A 27363-nucleotide genomic window follows, 5' to 3' on the forward strand; every position below is an offset into this window, starting at 1 on the left:
GACAAAAAAACAGATGGATTTATTGATATGATGTAATATTTCACAAAAGTGACACCTCTCAATGGCTTAATTGTACACATTATAGTAATAAATTAGCTAATCGAAAACAAAATGCCCGTACATATAGGAGCACCATAAATACAAAGATCTTATTGAATCCCTTCAACATAGACAGTGTCATCAAGCGTATGCAGCCAGTTGAAAATCATCATATTCCTCTCGTACTTGGACAGGGGTTTCCCTCGTTCTCGTTCCACGTCGCGTATTGTCAGGGGCAGATTTTTGCTGGCTCTTTGTTTGGCAGCACGGAGAACCGCAGCATTGGTACTGTTCGGGGGCGGCGGATTCGCCTTGGCCGAGGGACTCGATCCAGGCACCGTGAGGCGAACTGGGCCGGCGTTTTGAGTGGAGGTCTCCGTGTTAACGACGCTAGCGGTGGCGGCAGCAGGCGCCACCTCCAGCCTATCTAAGTTAAATTCGCTCTGAGAGAGTCGCTCGAGGGCCTTGTAGGTCGTGAGGAGTCTTCGTCTGATGTAGTTCTGGCGCACCTGCAAACAAACCCATCGCAACCTCAAATTCGACTTTGACACAAGTTCTTACTTTCTTGTTGACGGAACGAATGAAGTCGGCGGCGGTGAAGACTGGCGGCGGCGGCGGCGTCCCGGCTTGCTGCTGCGCGGTGCTGGACGTCTGGCCGCCGTGCGGGGACGGCAGCTGGGAGGTCGAGGCTATGTCTCCCACCGCCACCCACGTGGAGCAAGATCTGGAGGTGTGGTCTAGTCGGGCATTCTCTAAGATGAAGCCTGATCTCTGCAAGGAGTTGAGCGCCAGCTCCGAGACGGCGCTGCGAAGGCCGGGGACGTTCGAGCTGTCTTCGGGTGAGGGTAATTGACTGATGTCGCTGGTACTGAAGCTCTTCTGGAGCCCGACGGCGGAGGACAAGGCGGCGCAACTCCGGATCAGTTCGGTCTCTTCTTCGAACCAAAGGATTTCCGGTATGTCGGCCGGCCTGGAATTCGGCGCAGTAATGAGTACTTTGAATAACGAGCAGCGGTTTTGTGCTTTTCTGACTACCCATTGTTGTCTACGAGTATGGTTTTGTTTTTGTAGCGGGACTTATTAGATTCCTAGTGGTTGTTTGAGAGATTTCAGCTAGTGTTTGAATAGATGGTGAGCAGGACTAACTACTAAAATGCTAGTTTACGATACCTACATGGTGACATAATTATGCTTCAGTTTCCCAACCAAAACGAAAAAGTACGAAATACAGATTCTCGAAAAACTCAAAACTGCGTGGGAGCGGCAACTGTAGCCAAAACTTCGACGAATCCGGAACTAAAATTCAAATCAAGCATTAATTCAGAGGAAAGTTGGCTCAAAATAAAAGCCTAACTTTTAGTAATATGTGAAACAAAAATCTTGTAACGACTAGCACTATTTCCCTCAGGTCTTTCACAATCTTTTATCGGTTTAATCTTTACAATCCTAACGATGTTTGATATTTGCCAAGAGACGAAAAACAAACATTGGTGGTTCTGATTATCGTGCTATCAATTAATTTTATGTGTATTAAATTTTTTGTGTATTCACCAGTGACGTGCACTGAAAATTTTCTTTTGAAGTCCAAGACTGAGATTGATTTTAAAAAAATATCGATATACTTTTTAAAATGGTCAAATTTTCTTCAGATTTGTTTCTCTTTACTACTTTATTTAACTTCTCATATACAGGGTCGCTAAAAAGTGTGGAAGCAGTTGAATATCGCGAGAACGGTTTGCTGAATCTTTTTCAAATTTGGACTGTCCCTAAGAGTACTCATTCTATATGTTTCATACTATTTTCTCCAATTTTACATTTCATTTTGCACTATTCAAAAATTATATTAGTGCCCAATCATAAAATTAAAAATGAGAGAACTGAGTATACATAAACTGAAATAAAGGTGTCAGCGTAGCAGATTGATTTATTGCAACTAAGCTCCGCCCCCTTGGCTCACGACGAATAAAAAAATCATCACAATTGAGATAGGGCCGGTGGGTGGGGCTTTTCTTTTGTTTTATTTTTTAATTAATACATTTAGTTTTCTTTGTATAACACGATTACTTAAGAACATATTTCACAAGGTAATTTCTCGTAGAAAAATAAGTATCTTACAATTAAGCTCCGCCCCTCGGCTTACGACGAATAAAAAAATCATCAGAATTAAGATATTTTTTATTCTTTTCTTAATATACATAGTATTCTTTGAACAACCCGATACTCAAAAACATGTTTTTAATTTCTTGCAAAGAAATAAGTATTTTGCAGTTAAGTTTCGCCCTTTTGGTTCACGGTGAATAAAAAAGTCATCACAATTGAGGTAGGGCGGGTGGGCGGGCTTACATTTTGCCTTTTTGTTTTAATATGTATAGACTTCCTTTCACAACACAAACTTAAAACATGTTTAAAATGGTAAATTTGTATAAGGAAAAATCGATTTTGCAATTACCATTTTCAACATGTTTTCAGTTTCTTGTTATGGAGAAAAAACAATATATATTAAGAAGAAAAAAAAAAGCAAAACATAAGCCCCACCCACCTATCCTATCTCAATTGGGACGCTTTTTCTTTGTTCGTCGTTAGTCAAGCGGGGCGGAGCTTAATTGCAAAATCCGTATTTTTCTACAAGAATTACCATGTGAAACATGTTTTTCAGTGATTGTGTTGCTCGAAGAAAACTATATCTATTAAGTAAAAAAAAAACAAACAAAAAAACAAAAGATAAGCCCCACCCATCCGTCTGGATCTCAATCGTGATGAATTTTCCATTCATTGTCAGACAGAGGGGCGGAGCGTAATTATAAAATCCGTAATATTTCCTGTTTTATACATGTTTTAAGTTTCTTGTTGCGAAAAAACCACTACGAATATTAAGAAAAAAAGGCAAAATATAAGCCCCGCCCACCCACCCCATCTCAATTGTGATGACTTTCTTTATTCATCGTGAGTCAAGAGGGTGGAGCTTAAAATCCTTATTTCTCTACGAGAAATTATTATGTAAAACATGTTTTTGAGTATCGTGTTGTTCAAAGAATATTATGTATATTAAGAAAACAAGCATAATATAAACCCCGCCCACCCACCCCGTCTCAATTGTGATGATTTTTATATTCTTAGAAACTTAAGACGCGTTTAAAATGGTAAATTTTTGGAACGAAATATGGATTTTTCAATTAGGCTCCGCCCCTAGGTCAGCCGACGAATGAAAACTTCAATACTATTTAGATCAGGGCAGGTATAGGTGGGGGTTAGTTTATGGCTTTTTTTTTCTTAATGTACATAGTATTCTTTGAATAACACGATACTCAAAAACATGTCTTGCATGGTAATTTCTTGTGGAGAAATAATAACGATTTTGCAATTAAATTTGTCTCCTTTGGCTCTCGCCGATTAAAAAAAATCATCACAATTGAGACAGGGCGGGTGGGCGGGGCTTATATTTTGCCTTTTTGTTTTAATATGTACATATAGACTTCTTTTCACAACAAGAAACTTAAAACATGTTTAAAATGGTAAATTGGTATAGGGAAATATCGATTTTGCAATTACCATTTTAAACATGTTTTCAGTTTTTGGTTATGGAGAAAAAACAATATATATTAAGAAAAAAAAGAGCAAAACATAAGCCCCACCCACCCACCCTATCTCAATTGGCACGCTTTTCCTTTGTTCGTCGTTAGTCAACGGGGGGCGGAGCTTAATTGCAAAATCCGTATTTTCCTATAAGAATTACCATGTGAAACATGTTTTTCAGTGATGGTGTTGCTCGGAGAAAACTATATGTTTTAAGGAAAAAAAAAACAAATAAAAAAACAAAAGATAAGCTCTACCCATCCGTCTGGATCTCAATCGTGATGAATTTTCCATTCTTTGTCAGACTGAGGGGCGGAGCGTCATTACAAAATCCGTAATATTTCCTGTTTTAAACACATTTTAAGTTTCTTGTTGCGAAAAAACCACTACGAATGTTAAGAAAAAAAAAGGCTAAATATAAGCCCCGCCCACCCACCCCATCTCAATTGTGATGACTTTCTTTATTCATCGTGAGTCAAGAGGGTGGAGCTTAAAATCCTTATTTCTCTACGAGAAATTATTATGTAAAACATGCTTTTGAGTATCGTGTTGTTCAAAGAATATTATGTATATTAAGAAAACAAGCAAAATATAAACCCCGCCCACCCACCCCGTCTCAATTGTGACGATTTTTATATTCTTAGAAACTTAAGACGCGTTTAAAATGGTAAATTTTTGTTAAGGAAATATGGATTTTGCAATTAGGCTCCGCCCCTAGGTCTGCCAACGAATGAAAATTCAGTACTATTTATATCACGGCAGATATGGGTGGGGCTTAATACGTGGATTTAATTTTTTTCTTAATGTAGAAAGTATTTTTTGAATAACACAATATTCAAAAACATGTCTTAATGTTAATTTCTTGTAGAGAAATAATACGGATTTTGCTATTAAATTCCGCTCCTTTGGCTCTGGACGATTAAAAAAAAAATCATCACAATTGAGATAGGGCGGGTGGGCGGGGCTTATATTTTGCCTTTTTTCTTAATAAACGTAGTCGTCTTTTCAGAACAAGAAACTTAAAACATGTTAAATTCTTGTAGACAAATATGGATCTTGCAATTAAGCCCCGCCCCTCGATCTGACAACTAATGACAAATTCATCGCAATTGAAAATTGAGACAGGGGCAGGTATGGACGGGGCCTAATCTTTCGCTTTATTTTTTTCTTAATATACATAGTATTCTTTGACGAACGTGATACTCAAAAACATGTTTTTAATTTCTCGTAGAGAAATAAGGATTTTGCAGTTAAGCTCCGCCTCCTTGATTCACGACGAATAAAAGAAAATCATCACAGTTGAGATAGGGCGGGAGGGCGGGGCTACATTTTGGCTTTTTTCATTAGTATTTGTAGACTTATTTCGACAACAAAAAAATTAAAACATCAAGTTTATAAATCCCACTTAAATGCTGTTTCCAAGTAATTTACCAAATATTCTAGAAACAGCAATACTCCTATTTAATGATTGTAAATAGTTAATACAAATTAAAACCCGAATAAATTAATTGAGTTACTGCTCCTGGACACTGTCGGAACTGGACCCTACTCCAGTGCAATATCGCGAGTGGACGCACGGTTTCCATGGCAACGGTGTAAACAAAACGTCTGCACATCTTGAGATGTAACTTTTGATTCACTTTATACAAGTGGAGCGAGATAAAAAATTTAGTTTTGATAATTATGACACAAATTTCCGGATAATTTTTTAAATATTGAAAATCTAACTAACCGTTCCTCAGATAATCAACTGCTTTCGTACTTTTGAGCAACCCTGTAAATTTACAAGATTTCATTAAGTATGGATCATGAACTTTAAGAACCAGAAATGTGGTAATAGGTACCTAATGATTTATTATTAAAGTTTGGTCGTTCATATTTATAGGTCCTTTTGTAACCACCTGTGTGGATGTTTTATTACTTCGGCTATTTTGTACAAACGGCACAAAATTTAGACGTTTCACTATATACCGGGTGTCTGGAAAATGGTGAATTAACTCTTCGCTACGCTTTTAACAATCAACTGAAAGTCTGAGAAAACAGTAAAAAAAATCCTTCTCACATTTTGGTGGAGTTATAATAATTTTAAAATTGGTTCTTTTGCTCTCTACTTTGGTCTTTTATTTTTGGAAAATTTTGACCTGATCTGATTTTGAGTTCATTTTGGGACCCCGTTTTCTACGTATTCCTGTTTGGAAAGAATTTGAAAGTGCTTTGAAGCTTCTAGTGTCTTTTGTTATAATAATTTAATTAAATTTCTTAGAGGATACGTCATCTGCTAAAATCAGTCTTACCTTAGCAGATACTAGCCCCACCCACCCACCCTCTATTTCCTTGTAAGATATGTCATTTGCCAAAATCACTTTTATCTTAGCAGTTATTAGCCCCGCCTAGCCACCCTCCCTTTTGTTAGAGGGTATATCATTTGCCAAAATCAGTTTTATCAGAACGTATTGAAGAGCTAATCCGCCATTTTCTAACACCCGGTATACCGTTTATAATGTTCTTAGACGAAGGTAGGCCATGTAAATCTAGTGATTTGTAAGGAAATATGGATTTTGAAATTTAGCTCCGCCCCTAGGGCTGCCAACGAATGAAAATTTAACTACTATTTAGATCAGGGCAGGTATGGGTGACGCTTAATCTTTGGCTTTATTTTTTTCTTAATATACATTGTATTCTTTGATTAACACGATAGTCAAAAACATATCTTACAATGTAATTTCTTGTAGAGAAATAATAAGGATTTTGCAATTAAATTCCGAATTTCGCTCCTTTGGCTCTCGACGATTAAAAAAAAATCATCACAATTGAGTCAGGCCGGGTGGGCGGGGTTAATATTTTGACTTTTTTCTTTATATACGTAGTCGTCTTTTCAGAACAGGAAAATTATGTTTCAAATGGTAAATTCTTGCAGACAAATATGAATCTTGCAATTAAGCCCCGCCCCTCGACCTGACAACTAATGACAAATTCATCGCAACTGAGAATTGAGATCGGGGCCGGTATGGGTGGGGCCTAATCTTTCGCTTTATTTTTTTCTTAATATACATAGTATTCTTTGATGAACGTGATACTCAAAAACATGTTTTTAATTTCTCGTAGAGAAATAAGGATTTTGCAGTTAAGCTCCGCCTCCTTGATTCACGACGAATAAAAGAAAATCATCACAATTGAGATAGGGCGGGAGGGCGGGGCTACATTTTGCCTTTTTTCATTAGTATTTGTAGACTTATTTCGACAACAAGAAACTTAAAACATCAAGTTTATAAATCCCACTTAAATGCTTTTTTCAAATAATTTACAAAATATTCTAGGAATAACAATACACCTATTTAATGATTGTAAATAGTGAATACAAATTAAAACCCGAATAAATTAATTGAGTTACTGCTCCTGGGCACTGTCGGAACTGGACCCTACTCCAGTACAATATCGCGACTGGACGCACGGTTTGCATGGCAACGGTGTAAACAAAACGTCTGAGTCAGCCATGATTTGGTCCCCGTCTCCGGCTTTCACAACATCTTTGGATGTAACTTTTGATACACTTTATACAAGTGGAGCGAGATAAAAAAATTAGTTTTGATAAATATGACACAAATTTCCGGATAATTTTTTAAATATTGAAAATCTAACTAACCGTTCCCCAGATAATCAACTGCTTTCATACTTTTGAGCAACCCTGTATATTTACAAGATTTTACTAAGTATGGATCATGAACTTTAAGAACTAGAAATGTGGTAATAGGTACCTAATGATTTATTATTAAAGTTTGGTCGTTCATATTTATAGGTCCTTCTGTAACCACCTGTGTGGATGTTTTATTACTTCGGCTATTTTGTACAAACAGCACAAAATTTAGACGTTTCACTATATACCGGGTGTCTGGAAAATGGCGGATTAACTCTTCGATACGCTTTTAACAATCAACTGAAAGTCTGAGAAAACAGTAGAAAAAAAATCCTTCTCACATTTTGGTGAGTTATAATGATTTTAAAATTGGTTCTTTTGCTCTCTACTTTGGTCTTTTATTTTTGGAAAATTTTGACCTGATCTGATTTTGAGTTCATTTTGGGACCCCGTTTTCTACGTATTCCTGTTTGGAAAGAATTTGAAAGTGCTTTGAAGCTTCTAGTGTCTTTTGTTATAATAATTTAATTAAATTTCTTAGAAGATACGTCATCTGCTAAAATCAGTCTTATCTTAGCAGATACTAGCCCCGCCCACCCACCCTCTATTTCCTTGTAAGATATGTCATTTGCCAAAATTAGTTTTATCTTGGCAGATACTAACCCCGCCCACCCGCCCTCAGTTTTCTTAGAGGGTACCTCATTTGCCAAAATCACTTTTATCTTAGCAGTTATTAGCCCCGCCCACTCACCCTCCCTTTTCTTAGAGGGTATATTATTTGCCAAAATCAGTTTTATCTGAACGTATTGAAGAGTTAATCCGCCATTTTCTAACACCCGGTATACCGTTTATAATGTTTTTAGACGAAAGTAGGCCATGTAAATCTAGTGATTTGTAAGGAAATATGGATTTTGCAATTTGGCTCCGCCCCTAGGGCTGCCAACGAATGAAAATTTAACTACTATTTAGATCAGGGAAGATATGGGTGGCGCTTAATCTTTGGCTTTAATTTTTTCTTAATATACATTGTATTCTTTGATTAACACGATAGTCAAAAACATATCTTACAATGTAATTTCTTGTAGAGAAATAATAAGGATTTTGCAATTAAATTCCGAATTTCGCTCCTTTGGCTCTCGACGATTAAAAAAAAATCATCACAATTGAGACAGGGCGGGTGAGCGGGGTTTATATTTTGACTTTTTTCTTTATAAACGTAGTGCTTTTTTCAGAACAGGAAAATTATGTTTCAAATGGTAAATTCTTGTAGATAAATATGAATCTTGCAATTAAGCCCCGCCCCTCCATCTGGCAACTAATGACAAATCCATCGCAATTGAGAATTGAGATCGGGGCAGGTATGGACGGGGCCTAATCTTTCGCTTTATTTTTTTCTTAATATACATAGTATTCTTTGATGAACGTGATACTCAAAAACATGTTTTTAATTTCTTGTAGAGAAATAGGGATTTTGCAGTTAAGCTCCGCCTTCTTGGCTCACGACGAATAAAAAAATCATCACAATCGAGATCGGGTGGGTGGGCGGGGCTACATTTTGCCTTTTTTCCTTAGTATTTGTAGACTTATTTCGACAACAAGAAACTTAAAACATCAAGGTTATAAATCCCACTTAAATGCTGTTTCCAAGTAATTTAGAAAATATTGGTAGGAATTACAATACTCCTATTTAATGATTGTAAATAGTGAATACAAATTAAAACCCGAATAAGTTAATTGAGTTACTGCTCCTGGGCACTGTCGGAACTGGACCCTACTCCAGTGCAATATCGCGACTGGACGCACGGTTTCCATGGCAACGGTGTAAACAAAACGTCTGAGTCAGACATGATTTGGTCTCCGTCTCCGGCTTTCACACTATCTTTAGATGTAATTTTCGATACACTTTATACAAGTGGAGCGAGATAAAAAATTTAGTTTTGATAAATATGACACAAATTTCCGGATAATTTTTTAAATATTGAAAATCTAACTAACCGTTCCCCAGATAATCAACTGCGTCCATACTTTTGAGCAACCTGTATATTTACAAGATTTTACTAAGTATGGATCATGAACTTTAAGAACTGGAAATGTGGTAATAGGTACCTAATGATTTATTATTAAAGTTTGGTCGTTCATATTTGTAGGTCCTTTTGTAACCACCTGTGTGGATGTTTTATTACTTCAGCTATTTTGTACAAACAGCACAAAATTTAGACGTTTCACTATATACCGGGTGTCTGGAAAATGGCGGATTAACTCTTCGCTACGCTTTTAACAATCAACTGAAAGTCTGAGAAAACAGTAAAAAAAATTCTTTCTCACATTTTGGTGGAGTTATAATAATTTTAAAATTGGTTCTTTTGCTCTCTACTTTGGTCTTTTATTTTTGGAAAATTTTGACCTGATCTGATTTTGAGTTCATTTTGGGACCCCGTTTTCTACGTATTCCTGTTTGGAAAGAATTTGAAAATGCTTTGAAGCTTCTAGTGTCTTTTGTTATAATAATTTAATCAAATTTCTTAGAGGATACGTCATCTGCTAAAATCAGTCTTATCTTAGCAGATACTAGCCTCGCCCACCCGCCCTCTCTTTTCTTAGAGGGTACCTCATTTGCCAAAATCAGTTTTATCTTAGCAGTTATTAGCCCCGCCCACCCACCCTCCCTTTTCTTAGAGGGTATGTCATTTGCCAAAATCAGTTTTATCTGAACGTATTGAAGAGTTAATCCGCCATTTTGTAACACCCGGTATACCGTTTATAATGTTTTTAGACGAAGGTAAGCCATGTAAATGTAGTGATTTGTAAGGAAATATGGATTTTGCAATTTGGCTCCGCCCCTAGGGCTGCCAACGAATGAAAATTTAACTACTATTTAGATCAGGGCAGATATGGGTGGAGCTTAATCTTTGACTTTAACTTTTTCTTAATATACATAGTATTCTTTGAGTAACATAATATTCAAAAACATGTCGTATATGATAATTTCTTATAGAGAAATAATAAGGATTTTGCAATTAAATTCCGCTCCTTTTGCTCTCGACGATTAAAAAAAAAATCATCACAATTGAGATAGGGCGGGTGGGCGGGGCTTATATTTTGCCTTTTTTCTTAATAAACGTAGTCGTCTTTTCAGAACAAGAAACTTAAAACATGTTAAATTCTTGTAGACAAATATGGATCTTGCAATTAAGCCCCGCCCCTCGATCTGACAACTAATGACCAATTCATCGCAATTGAGAACTGAGATCGGGGCAGGTATGGGCGGGGCCTAATCTTTCGCTTTATTTTTTTCTTAATATACATAGTATTCTTTGATGAACGTGATACTCAAAAACATGTTTTTAATTTCTCGTAGAGAAATAAGGATTTTGCAGTTAAGCTCCGCCTTCTTGGCTCACGACGAATAAAAAAAATCATCACAATCGAGATCGGGTGGGTGGGCGGGGCTCCATTTTGCCTTTTTTCCTTAGTATTTGTAGACTTATTTCGACAACAAGAAACTTAAAACATCAAGTTTATAAATCCCACTGAAATGCTGTTTCCAAGTAATTTATAAAATATTCTAGAAATAACAATACTCCTATTTAATGATTGTAAATAGTGAATACAAATTAAAACCCGAATAAATTAATTGAGTTACTGCTCCTGGGCACTATCGGAACTGGACCCTACTCCAGTGCAATATCGCGACTGGACGCACGGTTTCCGTGGCAACGGTGTAAACAAAACGTCTAAATCAGCCATGATTTGGTCCACGTCCCCGGCATTCACAACATCTTTGGATGTCACTTTTGATACACTTTATACAAGTGGAGCGAGATAAATATGACACAAATTTCCGGATATTTTTTTAAATATTGAAAATCTAACTAACCGTTTCCGAGATAATCAACTGCTTCCATACTTTTAGCAACCCTGTATATTTACAAGATTTCATTAAGTATGGATCACGAACTTTAAGAACTAAAAGTTTGGTCGTTCGTATTTGTAGGTCTTTTTGTAACCACCTGTGTGGATTTACTTTGACTGTTTGTACAAACAGCACAAAATTTGGACACTTTACTATATACCGGGTGTTTGGAAAATGGCGGATTAACTCTCGGCTACATTTTTAACAACCAACTGAGGAGTCTGGGAAAACCGAGAAAACAATAAAAAAATTCTTTCTCACATTTTGGTGGAGGTATAATGATTTTAAAACTGGTTCTTCAGTTGTCAAAATCAGTCTTATCTTACCAGCTATTAGCCCCGCCCACCCACCCTCTCTTTTCTTAGTGGATATGTTATTTGCCAAAATCAAACTTATCTTAGTAGCTATTAGCCCCGCCCACCCACCCGCTGTTTTCTTAGAAGGTATCTCATTTGCCAAAATCAGTTTTTTCTGAACGTACTGAAGAGTTAATCCGCCATTTTCTAGACACCCGGTATACCGGTTAGGATGTTTTTAGACGAAGGTAGGCCATGTAAATCTAGTGATTTGGTTGGCAACCAGTTTCGTATAATGCAGAGATCCCTAATGATTATCATGTTAGGTTAATTTGTTGTTAATGTACGGTTAGAAAATCTGACAAAAACAGTAACACTGTTGCCAATAGATAATTTCACACTTTGTACTTTTCATTCCAATAAGTACGATTCAAAGCACTGTCAATATAATTAAATTTAAAATTCACATTTGAATAATGAATAATTAAATAATAAACTTTTAAGGTTAACTATCCGTATCAACATTTTTGATTATATTATATTATAACTATAATTATTAAAGACTAAATTAATGACGAATTCTGTATACTTACTTACATGATGTTAGACATTTTTTTCTAAATAAAATATGGAATGCTTTACTCAAAATTTTGGGAAGTACATATGCAGTGAGATCTAAAACTATGGAATAATGAATATAAAATGATTGAAATTTGAATGACAGAAGTCTGAAATATTGTAAGTTGGTAATATGATTACTAAATAACAATAAATGTGGCAAACCAGCCTCAAGTGAACGTCAGTTTCACGCACTGACAGTCTGTCAATGAATCAGTTTAGCCAACGTGAAAAAAAAAATTATGGCTCACTTTTGTCTAAAAACATCTCGAAATTTACAACTTCTCACTCATGAGGTCTGTACCTTCAACATACAAAAAAACAAATAAATAAATAAATAAATAAATAAATAAATAAATAAATGGAAAAAAGGCACGTCCCTTTCGGACACTCTTCCATCTTAAGCTCAAACCAGTCCAGCGGCACCCACACTCTTCGCACACTTCCAGCGACCTCTCCACCCTCCCGCTCGTGCTCTCCGTGCCAACACACCAACCAACCAACCGACCGACCTCCACGGCGATCGATCCCGACCTCTCCGGTTTGTTTTTGTTTTGGTAGCACACTAACCTGTCCTGCAGCCTGTTGTCGGGGTTGGGGCTGTGCCCCCTGGCGAACTGGCTATCACACTTGCCGAAGCTGAGAAGGCGGCGCCCCGCTTGTGCGTCGGACGCGACTGAAGACACTGAGAACAAGGACAAGTCCGTGGTGACGGATTCGTGCGACGGCGATCGCAGAATTCGACATGCAACAGTTAGCACCGGGGTCTGCGGAGTCAGTTGATTCTCGCCGGAGTCCGTCGTCGTCATCGTGGGGCCAACAACGGGTGGATCGCGGCGCGGCTTCTTTACATGGTTTTCGCCTTTTTCGCGATTTTGCCCACTTTGGGAATGCCACCACTTCGCACATACACGCCCGAGTAAATCAATATCGGGACGGCAGCGCGGCGGCGCCGACGTGGAATTCATCAAACGCACTCGGAGGAGCTTAATTTGTTTACGGTTTTTTTTATTTTTCGTGTTTTGGGGCGAGTGGGGGGTTTGGGGTGCGATTTTTGGGCTGGGGAGAGGCCGGTTGTGGAGATGGTGGAGATGTGGCGGGTCCGGAGGTGGGCTGGACGTCACCACGTGTGACGCAGTTTGAATTGATGTTGTTTGAGCGTGGGTTTTCAATTGTGGGAAATAATTCCTGGTTAATTGCCTGAAATTGCGTTTTTTCGATTTTATTTGCTAGTGGAATTTTTTCCTGCAAAATTTATTGGATTGGGTTCCGTATTTAAGAGATTATTTTTTTCGACAACTCTCGTATCTGAGATCTGTCTTTGCGCACGCATTCTTTCTCTTTCAGAGATATCCGTCAGTTTAAAAAAGTGCCAAAGGGGAAGTTTTTCATGAATTTTTTTTATTAAAAAAACATACGTGTAAAGTTAGAATAAATAAGAAATCAGAACTTTGGACTGGAGTGTTTTGGAAATTATGGCGTTACTAGGCCGTAAGTCTGGCAGACTGAAGAAGAAAAATGTTCATGTTAAGGATGATAAAATCTAATAGTTGTTGAGAATCAACAGGAAATTTCTAGAAAAAAGAAGAAACAATCTTTGATACCTTTTGAGAACTTATTTAGGGTTTTAATTTTTAATTATTTTGGGACTTACAGGAAGTGGGGTCAAAAAAATCAAGAAACTGAAAAATCGAAATCCGAAAAGTCGAAAAATTGAAAGATCGTGTCATCGAAACGTCAAAAAATCGAAAAGTTAAAATATTCAAAAATTGAAAAGTTCCCAAAACTGAAATGTTAAAAAATAGAGAAATCGAAAACTTGAAAAATCGAGCAATCTATAAATCGAAAAGTCGAAACATTTTCAAAATGCAATAAGCGAGAAATTCAAAAAATTGAAAAATCAAAAAATCTAAAACAGAGAAATCGAAAAATTGAAAGATCGAAATATTGAAAAATCCTAAAACTGAAATTTTTGAAAAATTGAAAAATGTACACCTTAAAAAATCCAAAAAACTGAAACATAAAATAGCTGGAATCTTAAAAATTTTATACATTTAAAAATTTGAAGAAATATTGAAGAACTGAAAAACCGAAAAATCAAGAAATCGATAAACCAAAATTTAAAAAATCGCCAAAATTGAAATATCGGAAAATTGAAGAATCCAAAAACTGAAAAATCGAAACATTTTGAACATTGAAAGATCAACAATTTTCAAAATGGAAAAATTGAAAAACCTAAAAATCTAAAAATCGAGAAGTCGAAAAATCTGAAGATCGATAAATCGAAACATCAAAAAACTGAAAAATCTAAAATTTAAAAATTCGAAAAATTGAAACATTGTAGGACTGAAAAATTTAAAAATCAAGAATTCGGGAAATCGAAAAATATAAAACTTTAAATATTGAAAAATTGTAAAGTTCTTAAAATTGAAATGTTAAAAAATAGAGAAATCGAAAACTTGAAAAATCGAGAAATCCAGAAATCCAAAAAATTCGAAAATTTTTCAAAATCAAATAACCGAGATGTCAAAAAATAGAAAAATTGAAAAAATCGAAAAATTCGAAAATCAAAAAACTAAAAATATCAAAGATCTGAAAAATCGAAAAATCTAAAATTAAAAAAATTAAAAAACCGAAAAATCTAAACCAGAGAAATCGAAAAACTGAAACATCGAAAAATTGAAAAATCAAGATTTCGCAACAACAAAAAATCGAAAAATTAAAGATCCAAACATTTAAAAATCCAAAAATTAGAAAATCGAAAAAGTAAAAATCGAGACATCGAAAAATTGAAGAATCGAAATACTAAAAAATCCCAAAACTGGAATTTTGAAAAACTGAAAGATGTAAGATTTAAAAAATAAATAATTTAAAAACTGAAAAAGAAAATAACTGGAATCTTTTAATTTTTAAACATTTAAAAAATTGAAAAAATAGAAAATAGAAATATTGAAGAACTGAAAAATCGAAAAATCCAGAATCGAAAATCGAAAATTACAAAATCGCCAAATAGAGGAAAATTGAAGAATCAAAAAATTGAAAAATCGATAGATTGAAAAATTCCAGAATTGAAATCACGGAACCGAAAAATTGAAAACACGAAACATGAAAAATCAAGAAATCGCAACATCAAAAACTAAAAACTTGAAAATTCTAAAATTTAAAAATCGAGAAATCGAAAAATTGAAGAATCGAAACATTGAAAAATCCTAAAACTGAAATTTTTGAAAAATTGAAAAATGTACACTTTAAAAAATGCAAAAACTAAAAAATAAAATAGCTGGAATCTTAAAAATTTTATACATTGAAAAATTTGAAGAAATATTGAAGAATGAAAAACCGAAAAATCAAGAAATCGATAAATTAAAACTATTATTATTATTATTATTATTATTATTAAACCAAAATTTAAAAAATCGCCAAAATTGAAAAATCGGAAAATTGAAGAATCCAAAAACTGAAAAATCGAAACATTTTAAACATTGAAAGATCAACAATTTTCAAAATGGAAAAATTGAAAAACCTAAAAATCTAAAAATCGAGAAGCCGAAAAATCTGAAGATCGAGAAATCGAAACATCAAAAAACTGAAATTTTTGAAAAATTGAAAAATGGAAAACCTGAAAAGTCGAAAAATTGAGCAATAGAAAAATCCAAAAAGTGAAGTCGACAAATTGAAACCTTAAAAAAATTAAAAAATAAAAGATCAAAAACCTGAAAAATCGAAAAATTAAAGAATTGAAGAACAGGAATATCGAAACCCTCGAAAGTCAAGAAATGAGAAAATCGAAAATTTGAAAAAACAATTGAAAAACGGAAAATCTAAAACCGGCAAGTCGAAAAATCGATTGATTAAGAAATGAAAACATTTGAAAAATTTGAAACTTGAAAAACTGAAATATCGAAGAACTGAAATGAAAAATCGAGAAATCGAAAAATGTAAAATTTAAAAATTGAAAAGTTAAAATTTAGAAATCGTTAAAACATTGAAATATCTAAAGTTTAAAAAACGGAAAGTTAACGATCCAAAAAGTGGAAGGTTAAGAAATCGAAAAATCCAGAACTCGAAAAGTCGAAATACTAAAAAATCCCAAAACTCAAATATCGAAAAATTGAAAAATAGAAGAATCGAAAAACTGAAATATCAGAAAATTGAACGAAATTTCCAAAAATTAGGAAATTAAAGCATTGAGAAACCGAAAAGTCAAAAAAGCAGAGTCGAAAAATTGAAAAATAAAAAACCTGAATAATCGAAAAATTGAAACTTTGGGAACTGGAGAAATTGGAATTTAAAAAAATAGATTAATTGAGAAATTCAGAAACGTCAAAATTAAAAAATATTGAAGAACTGAAAAATTGAAAAGTTAAAATATCGTAAAATTGAACAATGAAGAAATCCAAACATTAAACAATCAAAAATTAAAAATCGAAAAACTGAAAAATCAACGAATGAAGAAATCGAAATTCGAAAATTTAAAAAGTTGGAAAATTGAAAAATCGGATAATTCAAAAATCGAGAAACCAACAAATCGAAAAATTGAGAAACCGAAATAGGCCAAAATCGAAAAATCGAAAAGTTAAAAATTCGGAAAATTGAAAAATTAAAATATAGACCTGGAAACTCGAGAAATTGAAATATAAAACAATCGAAAAATTGAAAAATCTAAAGTTTAGAAGAAGAAAAACTGAAAATCCAAAAATAAAAAATCGAAAAATCTAGAAGTTGAAGAATCGAAATATTAAAAATCTCCAAACTGAAAGACATATCCAAAAATTGAAAAATCGAAAACCAATAAAGCGAAGTCGAAAAATCGAAAAATTGAAGAACTGAAAAATCTAAACTTTGGGAAGTGGGAAAATCAAAAATAGATTAATTGAGAAATCGGAAAACTAAAAATTCAAAAAATCGAGAAATAGAAAAATGTAAAATTTAAAAAATTGAAAAATCGGACAACTAAAAAATTGAAAAACCGAGAAATCCAAAAATCGAAGAAGCAATTGAAAAATTGATAAATCGAGAAATTGAACAATCAAAACAACGAAACATCTGAATTCGATAAATTGAGAAATCAAAAAATTGAATAATTGAAAAATTTTAAAAAAGAAAAACTGGAAAATCGAAAATTAAAAAATTCTAAAAATTGAAAAATTGTCAAATGTAGAAGAACTGAAAACTCGAGATATCGAAAACCCTAGAATTTTAAAAACTGAAATATTAAATACATCGAAAAGTTGAAAAATTGAAAAATCGAAGTATAAAACAGTCGAAAAATTGAAAAATGTAAAGTTTAACAATAAATTGAGTATCCAAAAAGTAAAAAATCGAAAAATCAAAAAAAATACATCAAAATTCAAAAATCCAAAAACTGAAAAATAAAATAGCTGGAATCTTAAAAATTTTAAACATTTAAAAATTTGAAGAAATATTGAAGAACTCAAAAACCGAAAAATCAAGAAATCGATAAACCAAAATTTAAAAAATCGCCAAAATTGAAATATCGGAAAATTGAAGAATCCAAAAACTGAAAAATCGAAACATTTTAAACATTGAAAGATCAACAATTTTCAAAATGGAAAAATTGAGAAACCTAAAAATCTAAAAATCGAGAAGTCGAAAAATCTGAAGATCGAGAAATCGAAACATCAAAAAACTGAAAAATCTAAAATTTAAAAATTCGAAAAATTGAAACATTGTAGGACTGAAAAACTGAAAAATCAAGAATTCGAGAAATCGAAAAATATAAAACTTTAAATATTGAAAAATTGTGAAGTTCTTAAAATTGAAATGTTAAAAAATAGAGAAATCGAAAGCTTGAAAAATCGAGAAATCCAAAAATCGAAAAGTCGAAAATTTTTCAAAATCAAATAACCGAGATGTCAAAAAATCGAAAAATTGAAAAAATCGAAAAATTCGCAAATCAAAAAGCTAAAAATATTAAAGATCTGAAAAATCGAAAAATCTAAAATTTAAAAAATTAAAAAACCGAAAAATCTAAACCAGAGAAATCGAAAAACTGAAACTTCGAAAAATTGAAAAATCAAGATTTCGCAACAACAAAAAATCGAAAAATTAAAGATCCTAACATTTAAAAATTCAAAAATTAGAAAATCGAAAAAGTACAAATCGAGACATCGAAAAATTGAAGAATCGAAATTCTAAAAAATCCCAAAACTGGAATTTTGAAAAACTGAAAGATGTAAGATTTAAAAAATAAATAATTTAAAAACTGAAAAAGAAAATAACTGGAATCTTTTAATTTTTAAACATTTAAAAAATTGAAAAAATAGAAAATAGAAATATTGAAGAACTGAAAAATCGAAAAATCCAGAAATCGAAAATCGAAAATTAAAAAATCGCCAAATAGAGGAAAATTGAAGAATCAAAAAATTGAAAAATCGATCAATTGAAAAATTCCAGAATTGAAATCACGGAACCGAAAAATTGAAAACACGAAACATGAAAAATCAAGAAATCGCAACATCAAAAACCAAAAACTTGAAAATTCTAAAATTTAAAAATCGAGAAATCGAAAAATTGAAGAATCGAAACATTGAAAAATCCTAAAACTGAAATTTTTGAAAAATTGAAAAATGTACATTTTAAAAAATTCAAAAACTAAAAATTAAATAGCTGGAATCTTAAAAATTTTATACATTTAAAAATTTGAAGAAATATTGAAGAATGAAAAACCGAAAAATCAAGAAATCGATAAATTAAAACTATTATTATTATTATTATTATTATTAAACCAAAATTTAAAAAATCGCCAAAATTGAAAAATCGGAAAATTGAAGAATCCAAAAACTGAAAAATCGAAACATTTTAAACATTGAAAGATCAACAATTTTCAAAATGGAAAAATTGAAAAACCTAAAAATCTAAAAATCGAGAAGCCGAAAAATCTGAAGATCGAGAAATCGAAACATCAAAAAACTGAAATTTTTGAAAAATTGAAAAATGGAAAACCTGAAAAGTCGAAAAATTGAGCAATAGAAAAATCCAAAAAGTGAAGTCGACAAATTGAAACCTTAAAAAAATTAAAAAATAAAAGATCAAAAACCTGAAAAATCGAAAAATTAAAGAATTGAAGAACAGGAATATCGAAACCCTCGAAAGTCAAGAAATGAGAAAATCGAAAATTTGAAAAAACAATTGAAAAACGGAAAATCTAAAACCGGCAAGTCGAAAAATCGATTGATTAAGAAATCAAAACATTTAAAAAATTTGAAACTTGAAAAACTGAAATATCGAAGAACTGAAACGAAAAATCGAGAAATCGAAAAATGTAAAATTTAAAAATTGAAAAGTTAAAATTTAGAAATCGTTCAAACATTGAAATATCTAAAGTTTAAAAAACGGAAAGTTGAAGATCCAAAAAGTAGAAGGTTAAGAAATCGAAAAATCCAGAACTCGAAAAGTCGAAAATTCAGAAAGGTCAAAATTAAAAAATTTTGAAGAACTGAAAAATTGAAAAGTTAAAATATCGTAAAATTGAACAATGAAGAAATCCAAACATTAAACAATCAAAAATTAAAAATGGAAAAACTGAAAAATCAACGAATGAAGAAATCGAAATTCGAAAATTTAAAAAGTTGGAAAATTGAAAAATCGGATAATTCAAAAATCGAAAAACCAACAAATCGAAAAATTGAGAAACCGAAATAGGCCAAAATCGAAAAATCGAAAAGTTAAAAATTCGGAAAATTGAAAAATTAAAATATAGACCTGGAAACTCGAGAAATTGAAATATAAAACAATCGAAAAATTGAAAAATCTAAAGTTTAGAAAAAGAAAAACTGAAAATCCAAAAATAAAAAATCGAAAAATCTAGAAGTTGAAGAATCGAAATATTAAAAATCTCCAAACTGAAAGAAATATCCAAAAATTGAAAAATCGAAAACCAATAAAGCGAAGTCGAAAAATCGAAAAATTGACGAACTGAAAAATCGAAACTTTGGGAAGTGGGAAAATCAAAAATAGATTAATTGAGAAATCGGAAAACTAAAAATTCAAAAAATCGAGAAATGGAAAAATGTAAAATTTAAAAAATTGAAAAATCGGACAACTAAAAAATTGAAAAACCGAGAAATCCAAAAATCGAAGAAGCAATTGAAAAATTGATAAATCGAGAAATTGAACAATCAAAACAACGAAACATCTGAATTCGATAAATTGAGAAATCAAAAAATTGAATAATTGAAAAATTAAAAAAAAAAACTGGAAAATCGAAAATTAAAAAATTCTAAAAATTGAAAAATTGTCAAATGTAGAAGAACTGAAAACTCGAGATATCGAAAACCCTAGAATTTTAAAAACTGAAATATTAAAACATCGAAAAGTTGACAAATTGAAAAATCGAAGTATAAAACAGTATAAAGACAGTCGAAAAATTGAAAAATGTAAAGTTTAACAATAAATTGAGAATTCAAAAAGTAAAAAATCGAAAAATCAAACAAAATCCATCAAAATTCAAAAATCCAAAAACTGAAAAATAAAATAGCTGGAATCTTAAAAATTTTAAACATTTAAAAATTTGAAGAAATATTGAAGAACTCAAAAATCGAAAAACAAGAAATCGATAAACCAAAATTTAAAAAATCGCCAAAAATGAAATATCGAAAATTGAAGAATCCAAAAACTGAAAAATCGAAACACTTTAAACATTGAAAGATCAACAATTTTCAAAATGGAAAAATTGAAAAACCTAAAAATTTAAAAATCGAGAAGACGAAAAATCTGAAGATCGAGAAATCGAAACATCAAAAAACTGAAAAATCTAAAATTTAAAAATTCGAAAAATTGAAACATTGTAGGACTGAAAAATTAAAAATCAAGAAATCGAGAAATCGAAAAATATAAAACTTTAAATATTGAAAAATTAAAATATCGAAAAATTTAAAAATCCAGAACTACAAACATCAAAAAATCGAAAAATTAAATATTCCAAAATTGAAAAGTTCTTAAAATTGAAATCTTAAAAAATAGAGAAATCGAAAACTTGAAAAATGGAGAAATCCAGAAATCGAAAAGTCGAAAATTTTTCAAAATCCGAGATGTCAAAAAATCGAAAATTGGACAATCAAAAAACTAAAAATATCAAAGATCTGAAAAATCGAAAAATCTAAAATTTAAAAAATTAAAAAACCGGAAAATCTAAACCAAAGAAATCGAAAAACTGAAACATCGAAAAATTGAAAAATCGAGACATCGAAAAATTGAAGAATCGAAATACTAAAAAATCCCAAACTGGAATTTTGAAAAACTGAAAAATGTAAGATTTAAAAAATAAATAATTTAAAAACTGAAAAAGAAAATAACTGGAATCTTTTAATTTATAAACATTTAAAAAATTGAAAAAATAGAAAATAGAAATATTGAAGAACTGAAAAATCGAAAAATCCAGAAATCGAAAATCGAAAATTACAAAATCGCCAAATAGAGGAAAATTGAAGAATCAAAAAATTGAAAAATCGATAAATTGAAAAATTCCAGAATTGAAATCACGGAACCGAAAAATTGAAAACACGAAACATGAAAAATCAAGAAATCGCAACATCAAAAACCAAAAACTTGAAAATTCTAAAATTTAAAAATCGAGAAATCGAAAAATTGAAGAAACGAAACATTGAAAAATCCTAAAACTGAAATTTTTGAAAAATTGAAAAATTTACACTTTAAAAAATCCAAAAAACTGAAACATAAAATAGCAGGAATTTTAAAAATTTTATACATTTAAAAATTTGAAGAAATATTGAAGAACTGAAAAACCGAAAAATCAAGAAATCGATAAACCAAAATTTAAAAAATCGCCAAAATTGAAATATCGGAAAATTGAAGAATCCAAAAACTGAAAAATCGAAACATTTTAAACATTGAAAGATCAACAATTTTCAAAATGGAAAAATTGAAAAACCTAAAAATCTAAAAATCGAGAAGTCGAAAAATCTGAAGATCGAGAAACCGAAACATCAAAAAACTGAAAAATCTAAAATTTAAAAATTCGAAAAATTGAAACATTGTAGGACTGAAAAATTTAAAAACCAAGAATTCGGGAAATCGAAAAATATAAAACTTTAAATATTGAAAAATTGTAAAGTTCTTAAAATTGAAATGTTAAAAAATAGAGAAATCGAAAACTTGAAAAATCGAGAAATCCAGAAATCGAAAAGTCGAAAATTTTTCAAAATCAAATAACCGAGATGTCAAAAAATCGAAAAATTGAAAAAATCGAAAAATTCGAAAATCAAAAAACTAAAAATATCAAAGATCTGAAAAATCGAAAAATCTAAAATTAAAAAAATTAAAAAACCGAAAAATCTAAACCAAAGAAATCGAAAAACTGAAACATCGAAAAATTGAAAAATCGAGATTTCGCAACAACAAAAAATCGAAAAATTAAAGATCCTAATATTAAAAAATCCCAAAACTGGAATTTTGAAAAACTGAAAAATGTAAGATTTAAAAAATAAATAATTTAAAAACTAAAAAAGAAAATAACTGGAATCTTTTAATTTTTAAACATTTAAAAAATTGAAAAAATAGAAAATGGAAATATTGAAGAACTGAAAAATCGAAAAATCCAGAAATCGAAAATCGAAAATTAAAAAATCGCCAAATAGAGGAAAATTGAAGAAGCAAAAAATTGAAAAATCGATAAATTGAAAAATTCCAGAATTGAAATCACGGAACCGAAAAATTGAAAACACGAAACATGAAAAATTTGTTAAATCGAAAAGGTGAAAAGTCGAACAATTGAAAAACTGAGAAATCAGAAGAAGCCAAGATTGAAAAAATAAAAATCAAATAATTGAAAAATTTTAAATTGAAAAATATGCATAAATCTAAAAATTAAAAACTGGAGAAATCGGGAAGATGAACAATCATAAATTCCAAAGAATGAAATCTCAATAAATCGAGAAATTGAAAAAGTGAAAAAACGAAAAATTTTAAAACCGAAAAATTGAAAAATCGCAATATCAAAAATTTTAAAAATCGAAAAATTGAAAAGTAAAATAACTGAAATCTGAAAAAATTTAAAACTTTGAAAAATTGGAAAACAGAAATATTGAAGAACTGAAAAATCGAAAACAGAAAATGCCAAAATTGGAATATCGAAAAACTTTAAAATCGATAATTTGAAAAATTCCATCAAGAAACTGAAAAATGTAAAAAATTCGAAAAATTGTAATATCGAAGAACTGATAAATGGAAAAATTGAAAAATTGAAAAATTGAGGAATCGAAAAAGTAAAAAAATCAAGAAATCGATAAATTTTAATTTTAAAAAACGAAAGGTTAAAATATCGAAAAATTGAAAAATTAAAAAATCTAAAATTTAAAAATCGAAAAATTGAAAAACCGAAAAATCGAGAAACCGGAAATCCAATTTTAAAGATTGCAAAAATTGAAAAATCGGAAGACCAAAAAATTGAGAAATTGGAAAATTCCAAAACTGAAATGACGAAAAATTGGGAAATCGAAATTGAACACTCGAAACATCGACAAATTGTAAAATCGAAAAACGGAAAATTAAAATATTGAAAACTTTAATATTGAAAAAATCCATAAATTGAAAAATTGAAAAATCGAAAATCGAGAAAATGAACAATCAAAAACTCTAAAAAAAAATCGGAAAATTGAAAAATCGAAAGATCAGAAACTTTAAAAATTCGAAAATTGAAAAACCGAAAAATATGAAATTTAAAAATTCGGAAAATTGAAATATCGAAGAACTGGAAAATAGAAAAGTCGAGAAATCGAGAAGTCGAAAAATATAAAATTTTAAATATTGAAAAATTAAATATCGAAAAATTAAAAAATCTAGAATTTAAAGATAGAAAACTTGAGAAATTGAAAAAGTGAAAAATCGAGAAATCGAAAAATTAAATTTTAAAAATTGCAAAAAATCGAAGAATCGAAGAACAGAAAAATTGAGAAATTAAAAAATTCCAAAACTGAAATGATGAATTGGAAAATCGAAAAACTGTAAATTTGAAACATCAAAAAATTATAAAATTGGAATGTTGAAAAATTGAAAAATTTCTCAATTTTTCTCAATTGAAATAGGCCTATAGCCAAAATACGAATAGTTAAAAATTGAAAAAATTGAAACATTTAAAATAAAAAATCGATAAATCGAGAAACAGAAAAATCCAAAAATTTATAGACCGAAAAATTGAAAAATCGAAAAATGAAATATTTTAAAATTCGAAAAAAAAAACTGAAAGATCTGCTAATCGAATTTAAAATTTCGCAAAACTGAAATATCGAAGAACAGAAAAATCGAACAATCGAGACATCGAGAAATTACAAAATCTGAAATTTTAAAAAGTACAAAATCAAAATAAGGAAAAGTTGAAAAATCGACAAATTGATGAGTCGAGTAACTGAAGTGTTGTTAAAGCTGAAACATCGGAAAACTCAGAAATCAAAAAATTAGGAATCGAAAAATTGCAAAATCCCAACACAAAAATATCTAAAAAGTGAAAATTCGAGATTTAAAAAAAATAGAAACTTCGAAAAATTGAAAAATCGAGAAATTGTTATATGTATCTACAATTTAGATTTTTTTTTTAAATCTCGATGTCCAAGATAAAAATGCAACACAGATTCATAAAGGACTATGTTAGTTTCAAGACTGTGTTACATTGCAAGATTTCAAAGCATTCGATTTTACTATTGCAAAATTTGGAGATGACGTCATTCCGTTGTTGGGGGGGATGAGCAAACAAATTTGACTAAAAAGTGTTAACTGAAGAAAAATAATGATACTAAAGATGGCGAAATCTAAGAGAACGAATGTTGAATTGCAAGTTGTTATTTAGAGCCAACAGAAAATTTCTAGAAAAAGAGGAAACAATCTTTATTTAGAGTTTTAATTTTTAATTATTTTGGGATTTAAAGGAAATGGTGTGACTCAAATTAAAATAATGTTAGTTTTAGTTAAAACACATTTTGACGTTTACTGCTTTTATGAAAAAAAAAGAATCTTCACAGATTTTGGTGCTTTTCCTTGTCGATCTCAAACAATCTAATTTACGACAGATTTTTCATAAGCTTTTATCCTCCGAGCAATCTTGTTGTAACGTCTCACACATGGCACATCACTCTATCTTTGTCAACGAGCCGGTGAATGATGTTTAAATTCATTCTAAATCCTGAACCAACACCCTCGTCTGCCAGACTATGAATATATAAAATGTTAATCTTCTTTGTCGAACTGTTGAACGTTCCTGAATCATAAATCACATATCAGAGTATTACTATTTGCATAACATCATTTGTATAAAGCAAATGACAGTCTGTCTTCTACACGTGTTCCGGGAGATGAAAAATTTCTTTCCGCAACAATTTCTCAAAATCCGCTCCACAGGCAATCAATTTTACTCCTGTTTATTACTATACTGTAATTGTACCCCTTATTTGAAATTTTAGAGAGATCGTTTCACACCACTTCTCTCTCCAGCATTCTTTAGTATTCACCGCCACCACCACCGGACTTGCCCCCGAAGAAGGGTTCCCGCAGTGGCCGCGCCGGAATTTACGACGTCCATTAAACCGGTGAGGAGCCACCCCCAGATTGTCGAACAAAGCGCGAGATGATAACTTATTGTCACATAAACGTCCCCATGCCGCTCCACATTTTATTACGTAAGCCGGCCGGCTTTATTTTGGCGCGGCCATTAAAAAATGATCGACCCTCATTTGAATAGTTTGACTTTTACGATCAACTACTCAACAAAGGAAGCCTTTGTGTGTAATTTATGCCGGATAAAATTTTAATGGAAACGTACGATTTCGCTAAAGAGTTATATAACATCGGAGCTGCATTTTACAGCCGGCGGTGTCGTAAACTTGTCTCCGGGGCCCCGCGTTTAATTGAATTGTTCTTATGCGTATCGCGGTTTGCTGCGCAAAAGAAACGGATTTTGTTTGTTTTTCGGATGTGGATTTTCTGTGCAGGAGGGTGATTACTGGTCTGTGAGCCGGAATCCGATTTCAAGGAAGCTTCTGGGTTGAAGTCGGTGGTGTTCGGTTTTACTCAGAGATGGCAGGCCGTGCTCTATTTTCATCACGATTACGTTTTTCTAAATAAAAGCTTTGTGTTTAAATTACCTCAAAGGTTGTTTTTATCATTCGAATTTCATTTTTTTGTTGTTGTTGTTAGCGAGTTTTATTCCCATTTATTCTTGTTTTTTGGTGCGAGCTGTTTTAACTCTAACCACTTTTGAATGTCTCGTTTTTTTTTTTTTAATTTTTTTGTAAGAAATAATTATGGAGACGAACTCAAATAAACGTCGATCAGGTTCAGGAAGACCCTGAATTTCGGCTGTTGAACCAGATGAAACCTTGGTTGATGTGTTATGGAATCACCATTTTAGCAATGCCGTTGACACTTCACCAAAGAGGTTTTTTTTTAATTTTCCAAAGATTGCCATGCTTCACATTGACGATTTTGGAAAAGCAGTTTGACGAAATAAAGTCGGAAATAAATTTTCAAAATCGTAATCTACAGAAAACTCTCTTTGGAGGGTATATTATTTGCCAAAATCAGTCTTACCGTAGCAAGTACTATCCCCGCCCACGCGACTTCAATTTTCGAAAATGGTCAAAAAAAGTCGAAAACTTCATTGGGGACAGTACCGAAAAACTGGGAAATTTACCTAAAAATCCATAAAAAAATTCTAGAATAGAAATGTCAACAAGCTAATTCGAAAAATACAGCGCAGAAGCCATATCTGCTTTCATTTCTTCGATAACTCCATTGGTTTTTCCAGATTCGTCCTTTGAAACACTCAAAAATATGCAAAATACCCCAATTTTCGAACTTTCACTAAATATATTTTCTTGTAGATTTCGAGCCGCAGAAGTCATATCCGCTTTCATTTCTTCGATAACTCCATTGGTTTTTCCAGAATCGTCCTTTGAAACATTAAAAAATATGCAAAATACCCCAATTTTCGACCAATTTTTAACAAAATTTTCGAAATTTCACTTAATACGTTTTCTTGAAGATTTCGGGCCGCAGAAGTCATATCCGCTTTCATTTCTTCGATAACTCCAATGGTTTTTCCAGAACCGTCTTTTCAAACATTCAAAAATATAAAAAATACCCCAATTTTCGACCAGTTTTAAACAAAATTTTCGAAATTTCACTAAATATATTTTCTTGTAGATTTCAGGCCGCAGAAGTCATATCCGCTTTCATTTCTTCGATAACTCCATTGGTTTTTCCAGAATCGTCCTTTGAAACATTAAAAAATATGCAAAATACCCCAATTTTCGACCAAT

General features: G+C 31.6%; 1 protein-coding gene across 1 annotated transcript; it reads right to left on the bottom strand.

The window, feature by feature from the left end:
* LOC135128912 (uncharacterized) lies at positions 1-26144 on the bottom strand. The gene is made up of 6 exons (XM_064055991.1): positions 26047-26144; positions 25488-25735; positions 25166-25304; positions 12644-13273; positions 601-1009; positions 1-548 (listed from the first exon to the last, which is right to left on the bottom strand). Exons 1-6 carry the CDS (start codon positions 26142-26144, stop codon positions 150-152), a joined length of 1923 nt encoding a protein of 640 aa, XP_063912061.1. The 3' UTR covers positions 1-149.
* Between the last annotated feature and the right edge of the window lie 1219 nt (positions 26145-27363).

Source organism: Zophobas morio, unplaced genomic scaffold, assembly GCF_036711695.1.
Source record: "Zophobas morio isolate AGI-343-1 ecotype UQ-CSIRO unplaced genomic scaffold, CSIRO_AGI_Zmor_V1 ptg000014l, whole genome shotgun sequence".
Lineage (NCBI taxonomy): Eukaryota > Metazoa > Arthropoda > Insecta > Coleoptera > Tenebrionidae > Zophobas > Zophobas morio.